The 20,352-nt window shown below is 41.3% G+C and overlaps 1 protein-coding gene across 1 annotated transcript in view; it reads left to right on the plus strand.

Moving 5' to 3' along the window:
- Positions 1–1,135: 1,135 nt before the first annotated feature.
- Positions 1,136–20,352, plus strand: part of ARL5A (ARF like GTPase 5A) — a 30,065-nt gene continuing 10,848 nt past the window's right edge. Inside the window, exons 1-4 of the mRNA XM_077447686.1 lie at positions 1,136–1,335; positions 15,976–16,036; positions 18,011–18,158; positions 20,212–20,295. Of these exons, the coding sequence (XP_077303812.1) occupies positions 1,290–1,335; positions 15,976–16,036; positions 18,011–18,158; positions 20,212–20,295 (339 nt within the window). The 5' untranslated portion in view covers positions 1,136–1,289. The remainder of the gene's footprint in view (positions 1,336–15,975; positions 16,037–18,010; positions 18,159–20,211; positions 20,296–20,352) is intronic.

A 20,352-nucleotide genomic window follows, 5' to 3' on the forward strand; every position in this document is an offset into this window, starting at 1 on the left:
GCTACGTCGCCTGCCACACATTGCGGATTGTCACTTGCCACGTCGCCTGCCACACGCTGTGGATTGTCACCTACTGTGTCACTTTTCTGCTAAGGTCGTCTTTTGCTGTGTCCCAGAGTGAAGTTAGGCAGCAGAGAGATGTAATCTCTCTGCTGCCCACGGCTTCCCACACAGTGAGGGTGGAACTGCAGGGATGCAGGGCAGGGAGAGATGATGTCATCTCTCTGCTCCCCTGCCTGCCGGATTCCTGATTGGCCAGCGGCCCGCTCAGATACTGAGCCAACAAGCTGCCCCCCCTGTCACCCGCCCACTCACTGACCGCGGAACTGCCCGCGCTGTCACCCGCGGAACCGCCCATCCACGGAACGTCCCCCGCAATTCTCGGAGGGGGCAATTGCCCCGTTGTCCCCCCTGGATCCACCCCTGGCTCCGGCGCTGTGATTCGCCGGAGCCGCCAAGGCGTCACTCCTGCACATGCACACGGGAGCCGCCACGAGCGGCATATCGCCGTTATCTGCGGCATGCTCAGTGTGCCTTCGTGCCGCTGTCTATGGCGCATGCGCTGTAGACAGCGGTGCCTGTCTTTTTGTAAATATCTCCTAAACCGTGTAGGTTTAGGAGATATTTCTTGGACCTACAGGTAAGCCTTAATCTAGGCTTACCTGTAGGTCAAAGTGGTTTGTAAGTGTTTACAACCACTTTAAGCGTGTGTGCAAAAAACACCAGCAAAAAACTGCTCTGGCAGCGAAAGGGTTACATCTAGATTATATTGGAAATAAAATGTAAACGTGTATCCCTTTAATTAAACGTCATTTTATGAGAGCACGAATGCAGGTACACAATAATCTCCAACACATTCATTTTGACTCATGCAAAATGGCAGCCGAAGTCTAACGAGACCTGGGAAGCGCAGACAACAATGCACTATTGTATGTGTAAACATTCTCAGTGATATCAGACACTCATCATTTATTCGTGTGAAAATTGTCCCCACAAGCACGGTACATAGTTAGCGGGCGCGGCCATTTTGTCGAAGAACAGAAAATGATGAAAGCTTATGGAATTGACGAAAGGAAAATGTTTGCCTTATCGGGGACAAGATTAGAACAGGTATGCGTCGCTAGGTGGAGGTCAATAGGGCGAGCAGGGATCTTTATTGTCGTCACTAGCAGTGCGTCTGGGCAGAGTGTCAGAGTGGGGTGTAATCGGTAGACATGGCGGAGATGAGGAGAGCCGTGTGATGCCCGGGGAGGAGCGGAGCAGTGAAGCGGACGGAGACGCCTTCTAGCATGGGAATCCTATTCACTAAGATATGGAGGCTCTTCAGCAACCAGGGTAAGAGGCCCCACACCTCCTCCTGCCTGCAGGAGAGTCACATGACAACGCCTGCTGCTGGGGGACTACAACTCCCAGCATGGCCCCAAAGGCTGGAGGCCTAGCTAGGGACTTCCCATGGAGAGGTGTCAGTCCCCTCCCCCCTGGGTGGTGGCATTGCTCCTCACAGTGATGGGGGAGGTCTTCCTACCACAAGGAGCCCGGTCACACCTAAGCGCTGTTATGCGGTGCGTTCATGTGCGTTGTGGGGCGTACTAACACTGAGACCGCCCATTTATTATCACTTCCCGCCACAGATGAATGTACGCGACCCGCGCTCCATTCTATGGTGCCATCTGTTCACGATAACACACCCCGCATCACCATTCGTCTTAAAATAACGTTTAACATTCACGTGCAATCTATCCGTGTTATATGTTGTGTATAAAAATAAAAAGTTGAAATGGACTAAAACAGATGACATACATAGAACATAACGGGGTGGAAAAGAAAATGGGACAGAAGAATAAACAGGTGACATCGTCACAGACGGTCCGTGCTCATCCGATCCCCCATAGAGGAGAGCGGAGAGCTGACAGGGCGGTCCCCGCACAGTGTGCAGAGAGCGCCCTGTCCACCGCCGGCTCAGCGGGGACAACGGAGCGATCCCCGCGGAGCAAGCGGATCATCACGGGGCGGATCATTACTGATCCGTCCCGTGTGAAAGGGGCCTTAGTGTGTAAGGACTCCTTCTCACTGACGTGTCGGTGTACGGAGCCCGCTCTGCTCGGCGGCTGAATGCTCCGTCGATCCCCGCTGAGCAGGAAGATGACAGGCCTGTCTGTGCACACTGTCCGGGGACAGACCTGTCAGAGCACCGCTCTCTCCTTATGGGGGATCGGATGAAGACGGACCGTAGAGTCCATCGTCACCCGATCTGCAGAAGGATGGAAAAGTAGGTTTTTCCTCCGCCACACTTTTTCGGATCGGAGCGGGTCAGGTGTCAGCGTACATGTCACCACTGACATCCGTCCCTCCATAGACCTCTATGGAGTGTCCCTTCAGGTCCGCCTAAAAAAGTGACAGGCGGATCTGAACAGATCATCCTTGTGAAAGGGGACTAAGTGAAACAAGTTTAACCACTTAAATACTAAACCTTTTTCTGACATTTGTTGGTTTCAAGTTAAAATCTTCTTCTTTTTTTTTTTTTACCAGGAAATTACTTGGAACCCCCAAACATTCTATATACATTTTTTTAGTAGACACCCTAGAGCAGCCTTTCTCAACCTTTTCAACACAGAGGAACCCTTGAAATAGTTCTCAGGGAACCCCTGCTAAAAATGAGAAATCTACAACTCATGATACATTAGTGTGATGGTCAGTGGGAAGAATGGTCCTTACACTTGTGGTCATTGGGAAGAATTACCTCCTTACACATAGTTAGAAAGATCAATGGTGTCGGTGGGAACTTATCAGAGAGGCAGAAATTGCCCAATGCTGATGGAAACCTGGTTGAGAATCACTGCCCTAGAGAATAAAATGGTGGTTGTTGCAATATTTTATGTTGCACTGTATTTGCACAGCGGTCTTTCAAATGCAATTTAAAAAAAAATGACTTTAATGAATTAAGAAAAAAAAAAAAAAAACAGTAAAGATAGCCCTTTTTTTTTTTTTTTGTATGTGAAAGATTTAAGATTTTACGTTGCGAGAATCATGATCTTTTTATTCGAAGCAAAATATAATCGTGATTCTCATTTTGGCCAGAATCGTGCTGCTCTACCTTGTATGTATGTTTGTATCTATCCAGGGATGTGGTGCCTGTGTAAACTATGTCACCAAACCACACTACAATGTAAATTAAAATAATTAGAGTAAAATAGGTGGTGTAAATTGAATAAAACCCGGTGACATTACTAGTGGAGAAAAAAGAGCTGATGTTTGTGGACTGAAACGGGGTGTGAGGAATAAAACGGGTGACAGTGAAATAAAACAAGCGACATAACAAGTGGCATTAGTGGAATAAAACAGGTGATGTAAAATAAATAAAACCCGGTGATGTTAGTATAATAAAGCAGGTGACTGTAGTGGAATAAAACGGGTGACATTTGTGGCATAATGCAGGTGGTATAAATAGAATAAAAACCTGGTGAGATTTGTGGAATAAAACAGGTGACATTACTATACTCAAACCTTTAGTGCATTCGTGGAATAAAACAGGGGACATTAGTACTGTAGAATAAAACTGGTGATTTTTTTTTTTTGGAATAAAACGGGTGGCATTGGTATAGTAAAACAGATGACGTTCTTGGAATAAATCAACTGATGTTTGTGGCATAATGGGCAACGTTTTTTGGAATAAAACAGGTGGTGTAAATTGGATAAAACCCGGTGACATTAGTAAAGCAGATGACATTTATGTAATAACACAGGTCGTGTCTATAGAATAAAACAGGTGGTGTAAATGAAGTAAAACGTTGAGCATAAGAAGGATGTAGGTGACATTAATGGAATAAAATAGATGGTGAACATTGAATACAACAGGTGACAAGAATAGAATGAAACGGGTGGTGTAAATAGAATAAAACAGTAGCCATAGGACAAATAGAACAGGTCACATAAGAAGGACTGGGCAGGTGACATTAGTGGAATTAAACAGGTGAAATGAACCAATTTGTATTCAAGAGAATTACTTGGAGCCAGAAACTCATCCCTTATATAACGCAGGATAACTTTTCAATCACAGACCACAGCCGCTGGCAGCAGCTTCTTTGGTTTACACAGTGTGCTGGGAATCCCTTTTCCTAGGTTAAAGGGTAGCTCCACTTTTGTGGGGAATAAATAGCAAATACAAATGTAAAAAAAAAAATCTATCTCATACAATTGCGACACAAGTATATTTTAATTGAATGTTATTAAACATTACCTTTTCATTTTCAGTCTGCAGGTGCTGTAATTTTCTAAAAATGCAATGCCATATGGCTATCTGCAGGTGTTCGGTACAGAATGCCCCCATGAAATGTAATTTCCTGCTTGTGTGATTGGCCACACTAAGATATAAGTCAGATTTTGGGCATTCCCTGCAAGATAAATGTCATTTTTGGTGAGATACTCCCGAAGGGAAATCATGTCTAAGGGGATGCAGACCCTGCCACTTTAATAGAGTTCTGCAAGTGCAGCAGCTGGCTGATAATTCTAAAGTCACTCCAATTTAGATTCACTTTCCATATGAATACAGACAAACAGCTATTTCGTCAGAATAACAAAAGGTAGGAATCTGCAACAAAGTTTGTTAAAATCCTTGCAATGTACAGAGGGAAATGCTTTTTTTATTTTTTTATTTTTATTTTTTTCTTAAAGTGGAGTTACTCTTTAACCAGTTCCCACCTGGCCTATATCAAAATGATGGCTGAGGGGGGGCGTCATATAAAGTCATCCCCCACTCCCCTACTATGTGATCACTGTGACCAATCACAGCAGATCACATGATGATTGTATACAACGGATTATGGTACAAACGGGGCTAATCACAGCCCATCTGTACCATGTGATTAGCTGTGGCCAATCACAACAAAACACATTGAATGAATCGGGTTCATTCAGTAAAAATGGTTGCTTATATCAGTGAAATTCATTGGTATAAACAATCATAATGTTTTTTTTTTTTTTTTTAAATCCCTGTTCATTTTTTTTTCAGCGTAGTATAGAGTTACTATGGTTATGGTATCACTGTATTGCTCTGATCACAGTGTGTGTGTAAAAAAAATAAATAAATAAATAAAAATATATAAAATAAAAAAAAGTCAGTGTCTTTGATTAGCGCCACACCAGTTATATGATAATGCTGTAATGCACTGGTGACAGCATGTAAAAAAAAATAAAAAATAACAAAAATTGTGAAAATATATAGGGTTGTTTTTTTTTTTTTTTTTTTCTTAATTTTCCAAAAAATTGGGACAAAAAATGACGACTTAAAAAAACTTGCCATACCTCTTACTAAATACCATGGACATTGGCCTAAATGTACAAAGAACAATTATTTATCTGCAAAATGTTATAACAGAAATGAAAAACACGTTTAGCAAAAAATTTAGAACCCAATGATGATTAAATACCACCAAAAGAAAGCCCTATTTGTGTGAAACAAAATGATAAAAAATTTCTTATCGCTACAGTTTTACATGAGCGCGCAATTGTCATTCAAATTGTGACAGTGCTGTAAGCTGAAAATTGGCCTGGGCAGGAATGGGGTAAAAGTGCCTGGTATTCGAGTGGTTAAAACCAAACTAAACCTTCAGTTTAAATCCACACAATTTTAAATTCCATGTCCATCAAAATAAAGGCCCACACACCGTGTAGGAGCTGTTTATGTGGCTTGAGCCTCTAGGGTTCTGTGCGCAGGTCACCCCCCGGTAAGAGTATGGGGATTCAGAGGCTGCATGAACAATGCAGCCTCCTTATTTAAAAGAGTGCGGGTGAGGGGCCCTGACCTGTATTGATGGTGATTTGGTTGTGTCCCCATATATTTACATGAGCTCCCTGCACTCGCTACCTAGAGGATCAACCCTTAGGCCCTTTTCACACTGGGGCGGTTTTCAGGCGCTACAGAGCTAAAAATAGTGCCTGAAAAACCCGGCCCCTTTCACTCCAGTGTGATAGCCGGAGGGCTTTCACACTGGAACGGTGCGCTAGCAAGACGGTGAAAAAAGTCCTGCTAGCCGCATCTTTGGAGCGGTGTATTCACCACTCCTACCCTTTGAAATCAATGCGGCAGTGCTGGTATACCGCCGGCAAAGCGCCGCTGCAGCAGCACTTTGCGGGCGGTTTTAACCCTTTTTCAGGCACTAATAGGGTTTAAAACTGCCCTTCTAGCGGCCGCATACCGCTGCTAAAACGACGGCAAAGCGGCGCTTTACCGCCGATGCCCGCACCGCCCCAGTGTGAAAGGGGCCTAATTGTCTTTGTAACAAGAACTGTATGTAGATGGTAAATCTATATAAAGCAATTCTCCAAAAGTTATAAATGAACAAGAAATAACCCAAGACCATTATATTTGGTCTTTATGATATTAGTTCTATATTACAAAAAATACAAACTGGTTCATTTTTCCTATATAAACTAAGCAAATAATTTAGCCTCCTTTTTTATAGCTATTTGTTCTACTTAAATCTTGTATCTTCTTGGTCGGTGTGTTTTAATATACAGTGAATGTTTACAAATGTCACATTCTCTGCATTGGAAATATGCCCTGTGAGTTGATCTTTCTTGGTGCGCTGGATGTTCATATACGAGCTGCTTTGCGTCTCGCCTGACCTTTAATCTGGAGCACAGTCACTCTTTTCCTCTAAGAAGTACAGTCAGCATTGATCCGAGTGCTGACATCATACAGGAGGGGGAGCGAGGAGACGGAGCCGGCTGCTGGGTGCTACGTTAGATTCGAGAATGAGATCATATTCTCTTATTACTAATGGAAGGTAGAGCTGCACGATTCTGGCTAAAATGACAATCACTATTTCTCTGCTTAGAAGATGGATCACGATTCTCGTGGTGTAACATCATCTTTCACATTAAAGAAAAAAAATTGGGCTAACTTTACTGCTTCCTTTTTTATTTTTAATTTTTTTCATTGAAGTGTATTTTTTCCGAAAAATTGCATTTGAAAGACCGCTGGACAAATACAGTGTGATGTAAAAATATATTGCAGCAATTGACATTTTATTCCCTAGGGTCTCTGCTAAAATATATATAGAGTTATTGCTTCGACATTATTTTTTTGGTTAAATATTAAATATAATAATTTCTATATTTTTTTTGGATGCATAAAAAGCACTTTTTGGTTAAGTTCTATTGGCAGATAGCATGTGTGTATGTAAATATATATATATATATATATATATATAATATTTTTTTTAGGGTTGCACCGATACCACTAATTTTTTATATTTTTATTTTTTTTACCAAGTACTGACACTTTATTATTTTATTTTTTTTCTTTCTAAGTACTTACCAACTACCAATACTTTTTTTTTTTTTTTTTTTGTTTATTTCAAAATTTACGCAGTTTTTTTGTTTATAGCGCAAAAAAATAAAAAACCACAGGTGATCAAATATCACCAAAAGAAGGCTCTATTTGTGAGGAAGAAAGGACATTCATTTTGTCTGGGTACAACACAGCACAATAGTTGAGTTGAGCTTTGTGGCATCTTGATATAGCGCGGTCATTTACCCCGTAGGATCCTGACGTGCTTGTTGGTTAAAGCGACGCAGTGCTGTATCACAAAAAAATGGTCTGGTCATTAAGGGGGCAAATCCTTCTGGTCCTTAAGCGGTTAAAGTATGAAATACCTGGCTGATACACCCCCCCCCCCGACCAGGCCATTTTTTATGATGCAGCACTGCGTTACTTTACCTGACAATTGCACGGTCATGCAACGTTGTACACAAAATTGACGTCCTTTTTTTCCCCACAAATAGAGCTTTCTTTTTCTTTTGGTGGTATTTCATCACCTCTGCATTCTTGTTTTTGTTTTAATTTTTTTTGTGCTATAAACAAAAAAAAACCGACCATTTTGAAAATATATATATATATATATATTTTCAAAATGGTCGTTTTTTTTTGTTTATAGCACAAAAATTTATATATATATATATATATTTATTATTATTATTATTATTATTATATTTTTTTTTTTTTTTTTTTTTACTTTATAAAGCACATCAACTAAAAAAAGTTGAGAATCAAAGTTCTTCATCAATTTGGCCCAATACTGTACGTATTCTACATGTTTTTGGTAAACATATCCCAATAAGCATATATTGATTGGCTTGCGTAAAAGTTATAGTGTCTGCAAACTATGGCATAAATTTATGGACGTGTGTGTGTGTGTGTGTGTGTGTGTGTGTGTGTGTGTGTGTGTGTGTGTGTGTTTGTTTTTTTTTTTTTTTTTTTTTTTTTTTTTTTTTTTTACTAGTAATCAGCGATTTTTAGCGGGGCGTCGACCTCGTGGACAAATCTGACACTAAGTGACACTTTTTGGGGACCTGTGACAGCTAAAAAAAAAAAAAAGATGCACTATTGCTGTAATAATGACACTGGAAGGGAAGAGGTTAACATCGGGCAATCAAAGAGCACAAATTTGTGTCTGCTTTCAACATAGTGAGGTGCAGCTCTTTGCTGCTGTGAGCAGGAGAGGCATGATGGATTTCCTATAGATCTTGCTTGGAACCTTGTGGTGGTGTAGGAGGAAGAACACGGGAGTCCAAGGCCAACTCGCGATCCGTAAAGTTTTGAACAATGTGGTGATCCTCGGTCCAGTATGGAAGCAAAAGATGGCAAGGCCAGAAGATGCGGAGGAGAGAACCTGGTTCCTCCCCACACCTCCAGCACAGATCTGTGCTCTGACGGAACATCTTGTGGATCCTCACTGGCATAAGGATTTTTATTTTTGTTAGAAGACTCGCCATACATGCTTGGGGGTCCTCCTCCTCCTCCTCCTCCCTCCTCCTCCTCCTCCTCCTTTTTTGCATATTGTGAAAGATGAAGTTACACAGAGTAAATTGATACCTAACATGTCGTGCTTCGAAATTGCACACGCTTTTGGAATGGTGCAAAACTTCGGCACGTAAAAATCCCCATAAGCGATGATTTGAATTTTTTTTTTTACTGGTTACATGTTTTGAGTTACAGAGGAGTTCTAGAATTATTGCTCTCGCTCTAACATTCGCGCCGATACCTCACATGTGTGGTTTGGACACAGTTTTCATATGTGGGCGGGACTTGCGTATGCGTTTGCTTCTGCGCGCAAGCACACGGGAACAGGGGCGCTTTTTTTTTTTTATTATTTTGATACATTTTGATCACTTTGGTTCCTATTACAAGAAATGTAAGCAATCCCTTGTAATAGGAATATGGCATGATCGGTCCTCTTTACAGTGAGATATGGAGTCAATAAGACCCCACATCTCATCTCCTAGGCTGGGAAGCCTGAAATAAAAAATTAACGAGGCGCCACCATTCATTTGAATGCAGAAGCCAGGCGTGACGTCACGCGCCCGGCCTCTGGACGATCGTGGAGACTCCGGCAACCATCTGGTTCGCTGGGAATCTCTGATCACCATCTGGGGCAGGTGGATCCTGTCTCTGGCTTACCAATGGAAGCAGTGAGTCGGCAGAAGCACCAGAGGGCGGCGGGTGCATCCACTCTCGCCGCCCGTAAGAACAATCAGTCGGTGGAACAGCTGCTATAATCATTGTTATGGTGTAAGGGAATCGCAGACACTAAAAGACAATATCTGAATGATGTCTGTAGCTGCAGGCATCATTCAGATATACCCCCCACACAGTCAAGGAAGTCCCTGGATGTACCTTGGGCGGGAAGTGGCTAATTCCTTTAGGGTGCTGCTCATAAGGCCAGTTGTTTACAGACTTTGATAGCATGATAGGGACTTGGTTCACTTCTGTTAAAATGCCCTGATGAGGCTCCCTGCTAATCTGCCGTATGGGATTTACAGGGCTCAGCTTACTCCAGTGAGATCCTATTAATGATTTAGTATTTATGTGCATTGGAAAGCGCATTGCTTGCTCAGTTGTAATCTATCTCTTTAGTGGAAGAAGATCTATTGCATAAAGTACAGCTGATGGCATATCTAACACTTCCTAGCTCATCACCCGTTAACAACATAGAACAACAAACTACAGCACAACAAAAACAACAAATTGCAGCACAATTCTAGGAAAATCTGAATATGTCTGCAGTCCTTTTCGACGCGGTTTGTCATTTGCTTTAAGTGGTTCTAAAGCCTGAAGGTTTTATTACCTTCATGCATTTTTTTTTGTATCAAAGTAAAAAAATAATAATTCTGTCACAGGATCTGTGCAAAATCATTGCATCGCATACTAGCACATTATGAAATACTTACCTTAGAACAAAGCCCTCCAGCGGCATGCTGTCACTGCTGCGAGGGTGGACAGTTTCCCCTGGTTCTTCCGGCATCGCAAGCTCCAACGCTGTGAGTGGCTGGGGCTGCGATGATGTAACTCCCATGCATGGGGAGCCCTTTGTTTTGTTGGCTCTGAAGGTCCATCTCAATATGCCGGCGAGGTCGCTGGCTGCTTCCAGGGAGAATATCTCCTAAATGGTGCATGTTTAGGAGGTATTCATTTTATTATATTCTTACCTGTAGATAAAAATGGCAAAGTGGGCTTTACTGTCGCTTTTAAAGTGGACCTATACTCAAATGTTAAAAAGGACCGGTACTGAGGTAGCTGTACCCAAAAAAAGCACACGGAGCAAAAGGCTGGTCAGCGGTATTGTCTGTGGGTTCCCTATAGCTGATCTTTTTCCCATTATTGACATACCACGCCTTGCTGCACTTTATGTCTAGGTATCAAGGCAGCCATATGGGCAAAGGCCCCATACACACTATTAGATTTTCTGCAGATTCTTGTCTTCAGATTTACCAAAACCATATAACATGAGGTCAAACCTTAAGAGTTTCAATCTGTATACAATAAGGCAGGCCCTTGCACTACAAGGTTTTGGTAAATCTGAAGACCTAAAACTGCAGAAAATCTCATGTGTATGGGGCCCATGAGGCAGAGCCTTGCTTCCCCATGTCAGATCTGCCTCCTTAATGATTATTGAATTGATGACTGGTTGAGGATCAGCCGTAAAACATCAGGGAAGTTGCAGAAATCACTGATCCACAGAATGAATAAAGCGGGGTGATTCTTGCATTGCTGGTCCTCATATACAGCTTCCTCTCCAGCAACAACACTGAGCAGCACAAATGTGACATCACCAAATCTCACCCCTGATCTCCTAAAGACTTTCAGTGAGAGAAACAAATTTCACACTGATATCATAACACAGGGCATGACAAATTTGTGTTGGATCTAGGAGCCAGCTAGACAGGCCAGGGATAAAGTTAGGAGCCAGTTTTCTTTAGAGCGTAGCTTGGGTTGTCATAGCAGATCTCACACCGCAGATCAAATAGAGCTGCACGATTAATCGTCAAGAATTGTTATCGAAAAAATGTTTTCCCGTTGCGATCTTGATAAGTGTTTCATAATTCGACATTCTTTATCAGTTGAACTAAGTCTAAACATCTAAAAAAAAAATATATATATATATATATATATATATATATATATATATAATTAGTGGTATGTCACACTGTATTTGCACAGCGGTCTTTCAAATGCAATTTTTTTTGGGGGGGGGGGGGGATTACTTTAATGAATAAAAAAAAAACAGTAAAGTTAGCCCAATTCTTTGTATGATGTGAAAGATTTTACGTCGTGAAAATTGTGATTCTCATTTTGGCCAGAATCTAAGATCAAACAATGGGGTTGATTTACAAAAGGCAAATCCACTTTGCACTACAAGTGCACTTGGAAATGCAGTCACTGTAGATCTGAGGGGAAGCTCTGCTGATTTTATCCTCCAATCATGTACAAGCAAAAATGCTGTTTTTTTTTTTTTTTTTTTTTTTTTTCCTTGCATGTCCCCCTCAGATCTACAGCGACTTTTCTTCACTTTACACTACAAGTGCACTTGGGATTTGCCTTTAGTAAATAAACCCTGTTTTTATATTATAAACAACTAGCATATTTTACTCAATACAGTTTTCAACTCTTCTTGATCATTTTCTACAGTGCCTTGAAAATTGATTCCTACACCTTGAAATTTTCCACATTTTGTCATGGTAAAACCAAAAAAAAGTGTATTATTGGGATTTTATGTGATAAACCAACACAAAGTGGCATATAATTGTGATTTGGAAGGAAAATGATAAATGGTTTTCAATTTTTTTTTACAAATAAATATCAAACTGTGGCGTGCATTTGTATTCGGCCCCCTTTACTCCGATACCCCTAACTAAAATCTAATGGAGCCAATTGCCTTCAGAAATCACCTAATTAGTAACTATAGTCCACCTGTATGTAATTTGATCTCAGTATAAATACAGCTGTTCTGTGAAGCCCTCAGAGGATTGTTAGAGAACCTTAGTGAACAAACAACATGATGAAGGCCAAGGAACACGCCAGAAGAAGTTTTAAAGCAGGGTTAGGTTATAAAAAAAAAAAAAATCCCAAGCTTTGAACATCTCACGGAGCACTGTTCAGTTTACCATACGGAAATGGAAACAGTATGCTACAACTGAAAACCTACCAAGACATGGCCGTCCACCTAAACTGACAGGCCGGGTAAGGAGAACATTAGAGAAGCAGCCAAGGGGCCCATGGTAACTCTGGAGGAGCTGCAGAGATCTACAGCTCAGGGTGGGAGAATCTGTCCACAGGACAACTATTCGTTATGGTCTCCACAAATCTGGCCTTTATGGAAGAGTGGCAAGAAGAAAGACATTGTTGAAATAAAGCCATAAGAAGTCCAGTTTGCAGTTTGTGAGAAGCCAAGTGGGGGACACAGCAAACATGGAAGAAGGTTTTCTGGTCAGATGAGACCAAAATTGAACTTTTTGTCCTAAAAGGTAAAACGCTACGTGTGGCGAAAAACTAACACTGGACATCATCCTGAACACACCATCCTTTCCGTGAAACGTGGTAGCAGCAGCATGTTGTGGGGATGCTTTTGTTCACCAGGGACAGGAAAGCTCGTCAATCTTAGAAGAAAACCTGTTATGCAGCGTACACATTATCGGAATTCTCGTCGGAAAAAGCTCTGGTGGTTTTCCCGACAGAATTCCGCTCAACCTGTCTTGCCTACACACGGTCACACCAAATTACGGCTGCCAAGAACGCAGCGACGTACACCACCTACAATGGGACTAGAAAAAGGAAGTTCAATACCCAGTAGCCAATAGCTTCCATCTTGTAGTTGATTATGAGCATACGTGAGTTTTGGTGTGTGAATTGCATACACACGATCGGAATTTCTGATGGAACGTTTTTCCGTCGGGAAAATTGAGAACATGCTATCAATTTTTTGCTGGCGGAAATTCGGACAGCTAAATTCCGATGGAGCATACACACGGTTGCATTTTCCGATGAGAAACTCTCATCGGTCTTTTGCTGGCCAAAATTCCGATCGTGTGTACGAGGCATAAGAGTCTGCAAAAGACTTGCGACTGGGGCAGAGGTCCAGTTTCCAGCAGGACAAACATACAGCCAGAGCTACAATTATGTTCCACTTTGTGTTGGTCTATCACATAAAATTCCAATAAAATAAAATTGACGTTTTTGGTTGTAACGTGACAAAATGTGGAAAATTTTCAACGGGAATGAATACTTTTTTTAAAGGCACTGTATGTCTTAGTGCTGCTTTTCTACAGGCTGTTTGCTGAGACTTCCAGCCAATATGCACACTAGTGATGGCGGTATGGTATTTCTCAGGGCGAGTTTTTCCTGTTGGTGACATTAGTAGACCATGTTTGCATAATGTGTGTGGAAACAGAAAATTTTTGTCTCTCTCAGAAGGCAATGTGACAGAGTGACAACACAGGAGCACACTTGGGTGGTGTGGACTGCATTACCAACCTGACACAGGACATTCATGAACGAGGACCTTCATGATCACAAGGTATTCTTTAACCACTTCCCACCCGGCCTATAACAGAATGACGGCCAGGGAAGTGGTTCTGTTATCCTGACTGGGCATCGTATGACGTCCAGCAGGATAACATGCCGGTGCACGATCGCGAGTGCTGCGTGTTAGTCTGGCACTCTGACAGAGGCTTCTTATCAATCACAGCTGATCATTGCGAGTACCAGGCAGTGCCAGCAAATGGCATTGCTCGGTTTGTGCTGACAGGTAGAGCCGATCGGCAGCTCTCCCTGTCAACACATTGATTATCAGCACAGCCCCATAAGATGTGCCAGTCGGCTGCCAATCAGTGCCCAGCAGTACCCCAATAATAGTCTGCCAGAGCTCACCACAGTGCCAATCGGTGTCCATCACAGTGCCTGTCAGTACCTGCCCAATCAGTGCTGCCCATCAGTGCCGTCTATTGTCCATCAGTGCTGCCTCATCAGTGTCTGTCAGTGAAGGAGAAAACTAAATTTTATAACAAACAAAGAAAAACTTTTTTTTTATCCAAAAATGTGGGTTTTTTTACTAACTAAAAAAAACGCAGAGGTGATCAAATTTGAGTTTAGTTTGGGTACAGTGTTGTATAACGACGCAATTGTCATTCAAATTGTGACAGCACTGAAAGCTCAAAATTTTCCTGGGCAGAAAGGGGCGACGGTGCCTGGTATTCAAGTGGTTAAACACACACGCTGACCCACCACAATACATATACAGCGATGGGGCGGCTCCTACAGGCACGGCTACTTACCTGTACATCGCTGCCTGTTTACAGGTTTCGGGCGCATGCATGCCTCCACCTCCCTACTACCCTGTGATTTGAAACCATTTTCAGTTTGTCATCAGATCCTGTGCATTGATTCATGGCTGGGACCTGCTGATTGGCTGTGTCGAATCGCAGCCCAGAGCCCAGTGGTGACAAACATAGAGCTCTGTACAGAGGGAACAATCTCTTTGTTTGTTTTCCCTGCAAAACAAATCGATCTGTAGTAAAAACAAACAAACAGCACATAGTACACACTCTCTAAACATTGTTAGGCACACAGTTAACCCCTTGATTGCACCTAGATATTAACTCCTTCCCAGCCAGTGTCATTAGTACAGTGTCAGTGTATATTATTAGCACTTGGTGCCACTGGGGATGTGAGTAGCAGTCGGTTCCCACAAAGTGTCAGTGTCCGATCGTCTACCGCACACAGTCCCACTATAGGTTGCTGATCACCAACATTACTAGTATAAATAAGAAAAATTCAAGCATCTATATCAGTGATGGCGAACATTGGCACTCCAGATGTTTTGGAACTACATTTCCCTTGATGCTCCACTACACTGCAGAGTGCATGAGCATCATGGGAAATGTAGTTCCAAAACATCTGGGGTGCCAAGGTTCACCATCACTGATCTATATCATAGTTTGTAGACCCTATAACATTCGTGCAAACCAATCGATATACACTTATTGGGATTTTTATTTTTATTTTTTTTTATTTTTTTTTTACAAAAACGAGATGTAGCAGAATACATTTTGGCCTAAACTTATGAAGAAACTTGATTTCCTTACATTTATTTATTTTTATTTTTTTATGTTTTATAGCAGAAAGTAAAATATTTGTATTTTTCAAAATGTTTGTTTTATATATTAAATAAGAAAACTAGTGGTGATCACATACCACCAAAAGAAAGCTCAATTTGTGTGAAAAAGATATAAACCTAATTTGGGTACAGTGATCGCGCAGCTGGCAGTTAAAGTAGCAAAGTGATAAATGGCCATGAAGGGGGTAACATTTTCTGGAATATGAAGTGGTTAATAAAAGCTGCAGATTTAAAAGGGAAGTAAACTCAGATTTTGTTTATTTTGTTTCCCTTCCCTTTCTGATACCGTCATTATACCACCCACCCTATTCATCCTAATCATCCACCGGAGCTCTGGTAGGTACGTGGTACTTCAGGTGTAGGGAAGTGATCTTCCCATGATTCAGACTGAATATTTTTCACGCCACTCTTGTGACATTTTATTTTTTGTGTGTGTGTTTAGTTAGTGGGAAAGAAAATGCTAGAACAGTAATATAATTTTCTCTTGTCTGTTTTATTTTTTTTTATTTTTTTTATATTTCAGAGCACAAAGTGATTATTGTGGGACTGGATAATGCTGGAAAAACGACAATATTATATCAGTTGTAAGTATATTTATTTTTAACTGAACAGCAAGCTGTTTTTTCCAGATTTCAAGAGATCCATTTTTTATTTTTTTTTTGTATGTTACTTTGCACAGGGACTGTACAGATCTCAGGCCCGGGCAGTCAATGTGCCTATACACCTATTTGCTGTCTTTCACCAGCCCTTTTTTTCTTAGAAGTGTGAACAGCAACTTTGTTGCCACCCATAAAAATTGCCCAAAGCAATGTTTAGTATTAGATGTGGAATTATACTTGCCTCTCCGGCAGCCTGTGCCTCCTATTTGCTGTCCAGTGAAAAGCTGCAGCCTTGAGTCAGGGTTCTGCCGGCTGGCTCCTCCGTCATTAAAGGACATAGTAGAAGGCATAAAATAAAACCACAGAGCATATTGGGACATCAGCATCTGACTTTCCCAGAGCTGATGAATTCTGAGGAAGACGGATAAAGGCTGCAGCTCCTGAATGGAGAGCAGGTAGGAAAAATGGACTACAGGAAAGTTGCTTAACACTTCTCCTGTTTCAGGGAATTTAATATGGTTGCAAACCTCAGACATGAAATATGAACAAGGCATATCCCTCTATAGTGTGTACTTGTCTCAATTAAGAGCACTGAGTGTTCTTTCTGTCTGTCGCATCTTTCCTCTATCTGCACGAATCGCTTATGGCAAGTTTTCATGAAAGGGGAGGGAGCTCCAGCTAATTGACAGCTTCAGCTCTGTCCCTGTATGCTGAGTGAAAGGCTGGGGTTCCTTCCCTCCAATCGGCTCTCTGAATTCTCCTCACTGAGCTCTGCAGAGTGTAACTTCAGCTCTCCCCCCGACAGCTCAGACAAGCTTTATACGTTCTGCAGTTTTGAATGGATATAGAGAATAAAAGACTGCAGATAAACGGGTACAACCTAATGTAGGAAGATTTTTTATTTTTTTTTCGTCTGTATCATCTGAGACCATTCACTTCATTGGATATGTGTACAGGTTTGCAACCGCTTTGGTATGCAAATACTGGTTTTGTTAGGAAATTGTTTCCATGGCTTGCCACCTTTTCGCCTTGCTATGGGTCAGGAAGACCATTTGTCACATCTAGCATCCAATAGACACATGAAGGTATGGGTGGCCTTTTAATTACAAGAGGGGCTTAACAAGATTACTAATCTTTCGGCAGATAAAATATTCACATATATCTATTTCACATAATGGTCTTTTTTTTTTTTTTTTTTTACTTTTGATGTAGTGGTTTCTTTTTTCATTTTTTTTTTTTTTTTTTTTTTTTTTTTTATTATTTTTTTCTTTCTAAATTAAAGTAAAAGTGCAGGCAAAAAAAAAAATGGTGCAAGGGATTTAGCTTGCGGTTAGTAGGATGTGTCCTTTGTGCTGATGCCTCCTTCCTTCCTTCCTTCCTTCCTTCCTTCCTTCCTTCCTTCCTTTTTTTTTTTTTTTTCTCCTCCGTCCATGCCCATCAAACACCCTTGTTTTGATATTTAGTTTTTTTGTATTACAGTAATAGAATTAATTTGCACTTTAAAAGCTCCTGACTGTAAACCTGCTTGGAAATATCGTATATTACTAGGAGTCCAAAAAAAGCGTTCAAAAACAAAATTGGGTATAAGACTTTTACACTTTTTTTTTAGCTTATTTGCACTACCAAAATTGTCTGTCTGACTTTAAGCAGGCAAGCATTAATCAATCATTGACTGGCTGAGTAAATGATTCCGTATGACATAATAATTTGCACAACAGCAAACTGTGTTCATTTGTCCGCAGTCGCACCGTGCTGCAACTTGTGTGCGATTTATTGCTGCCATGGTGTACTTGAGTAGCTTACACCACAGTAGGCAACGATCTTTCAGCCCCACTGTTTTAAGATTAATTGCAGGGAATTTTTAAAGACAGATTAATCCACTCAAAACCTCCTGTGTAGTTTAGAACGCAATAATAATTGGCATTTTTACTAACATTGTCGTGTTTTTGTGTCTTCCAGTTCCATGAATGAGGTGGTGCACACGTCCCCAACAATAGGGAGCAATGTGGAAGAAATTGTAGTAAACAACACTCGCTTTCTAATGTGGGATATCGGAGGACAGGAATCTCTTCGATCTTCATGGAACACTTATTACACAAACACTGAGGCAAGCATTCTTCTGATTTATTGGCGTCTCAGGGTAAAAAGCATGCCGGTATGCTGTCTGTATAGGTATCACTCTCTGGTTGACAATCTGAAATATAAAATATTGTTAAAGCAGGCCTTAGGCCCTAACCTGTTTTTATCATAAACGGAGAACTACACAATAGTACATTATTGTGGTGTGTTTTTTTTTTGGATCCTACCCTGTGCGCATGTGCCTACATTAAGCCATACCTTAGAGCAGCGGTCTCCAAGCTGCGGACTGGGGGGCTAACATGTGGCCCTTTGCTTGCTTTTATCTGGTCCTTGGGGCATTATTTCATCTACTTCATATACTTCCTGCCTCTGACAACAATGGGGCACTGTTCCTCCCACTGATGCCAATGCTGGGGCACTGTTCCTCCCACTGATGCCAAGCCATTTTCTTACTCCACTGGCCATAGTCTAAACCCCCCCCCCCCCCCCCCAAAGTTTGAAGGACCAAAATCTGGCCCTTTGTTTGGTGACCCCCCTGCTTTAGAGTAATGAATGCTAGGAAGCATAGTTGCCTAATCAAAAAGCTGGGTCATCCACAAGGCAACCATGGCAGGTGCCTAGGGCTTAGTGAATGTTCAGGTGGCAAGCTCCAACTTTTATGTTCCTGAAGAAAATAATGGGAATGGTACAGTTAAATCTGTATACCTTTCTGCGACTGCACAAGGGAGAATGCATTAGTAATAGTTGTGTCTTGTGGCATACCGCTCATGCATGGACCATACAAATGGAGCGGCTTCTCTGTGCTTATTGCAATCTTTGTCAATGTCTATCAAAGGAACGGTGGACCAAAGCGCATTCCTTGCCTATATGCTATCCCCCATATATGCTTTGTTGACATCAATGCATGCTTTGTATTGTTTGTCATCTGTCAGTTATGCAAGTTGCAGGATAAGAGGAATCTAAGATGGCAAGAGACCAAGAGGTAGTGGTAGAGTGGGGGCTGGACACGGATTTTAACAAGTTATCAGAATGTGGACATAGTCATTACTTGAGCCCTATTGACCTGTATTCGGCACCTTAACACAAAGATGGGAATCCTCCAGGAGAGGACATTCAACCGAGTTGAGAAATCGAAGTGTAAGAGATCAAAGAGAGCAACACATGAAAAACCCTTAGGAGTCCAGCCATTATTGTTCTACTGGTTACAACAAGCAGGGCAAAGGACAGTGAATGTGTTTGGGGGACACTCGATCCCCCTTCATCAGCACTGAAGGAAAAGTTTAAAAGGGACTAAAAACACAATAAAGCAGAATTGCTAGTAAAAATACACGTGTTTAAAAAAAAAAAAAAAGAAAAAAAAAGATGCATCCATTGAAGAGAAATAAAAATAAAAAAGTGTATGTATACATATCCTCAGAACCAAAGTCCAATTTAGCTTGCCTATACAGTGCATCTGGAAAGTACTCGCAGTGCTTCACTTTTTCCATATTTTGCTATGTTCCAGCCTTATTGCAAAACAGCTTATAAAGTGAAATATGCTTCTAAGGGGCCAACAACTTTCCAAAGTGCAGTCTGTGTTATCACTATTTGCACTTTATTTACATTATTACAGATATATATTTTATTTCATTGTACGTGTGATGATTAATGGTATTATTATTTTTCACTTATTGGCATTTTTTTCATAAATTTAAGGAGTGTAGTAGGTGAGGTAGCGCCACATATCATTTACAAATATTCTTGATACTGGCGAGTGATAATTTGCATCGTTAACCATCAGGGGCTAAGCATGCTCACCCATCTAGACACAGAGTGCAATGGATGGATGGAAGAGAGGGTATATTCTGCTTGGCATACTATTGACCAGTTTTCTAGTATGACATGGTTCTAAGGGGGAGAGGTGAGACATCTAGTTCCCCGTACAGCCCCTGTCACCCAAAGCGCTCACACTCTAATATTCCTTACCACACTCATATGCCAATTGGTGAAAGATTTGAGAGGAAGAATAAACTACCATCATGTTTTGTTTATTTTGTGGTTTCATTGATTTTTGTTTTCATGTGCTTTATCTCCATTTGTAGTTTGTAATCGTTGTTGTGGACAGCACCGATAGAGAGCGCATTTCAGTGACCAGAGAGGAACTTTATAAAATGTTATCCCATGAGGTGAGTAATATTCCGTGTACATGTATGTAGTGTGCTGTTTGCCCCATGGTTTCTGGA

This window comes from Lithobates pipiens, unplaced genomic scaffold, assembly GCF_037356315.1.
Source record: "Lithobates pipiens isolate NorthernLeopardFrog02 unplaced genomic scaffold, aLitPip1_a1.2 Scaffold_22, whole genome shotgun sequence".
In the NCBI taxonomy this organism is placed as follows: Eukaryota; Metazoa; Chordata; class Amphibia; order Anura; family Ranidae; genus Lithobates; species Lithobates pipiens.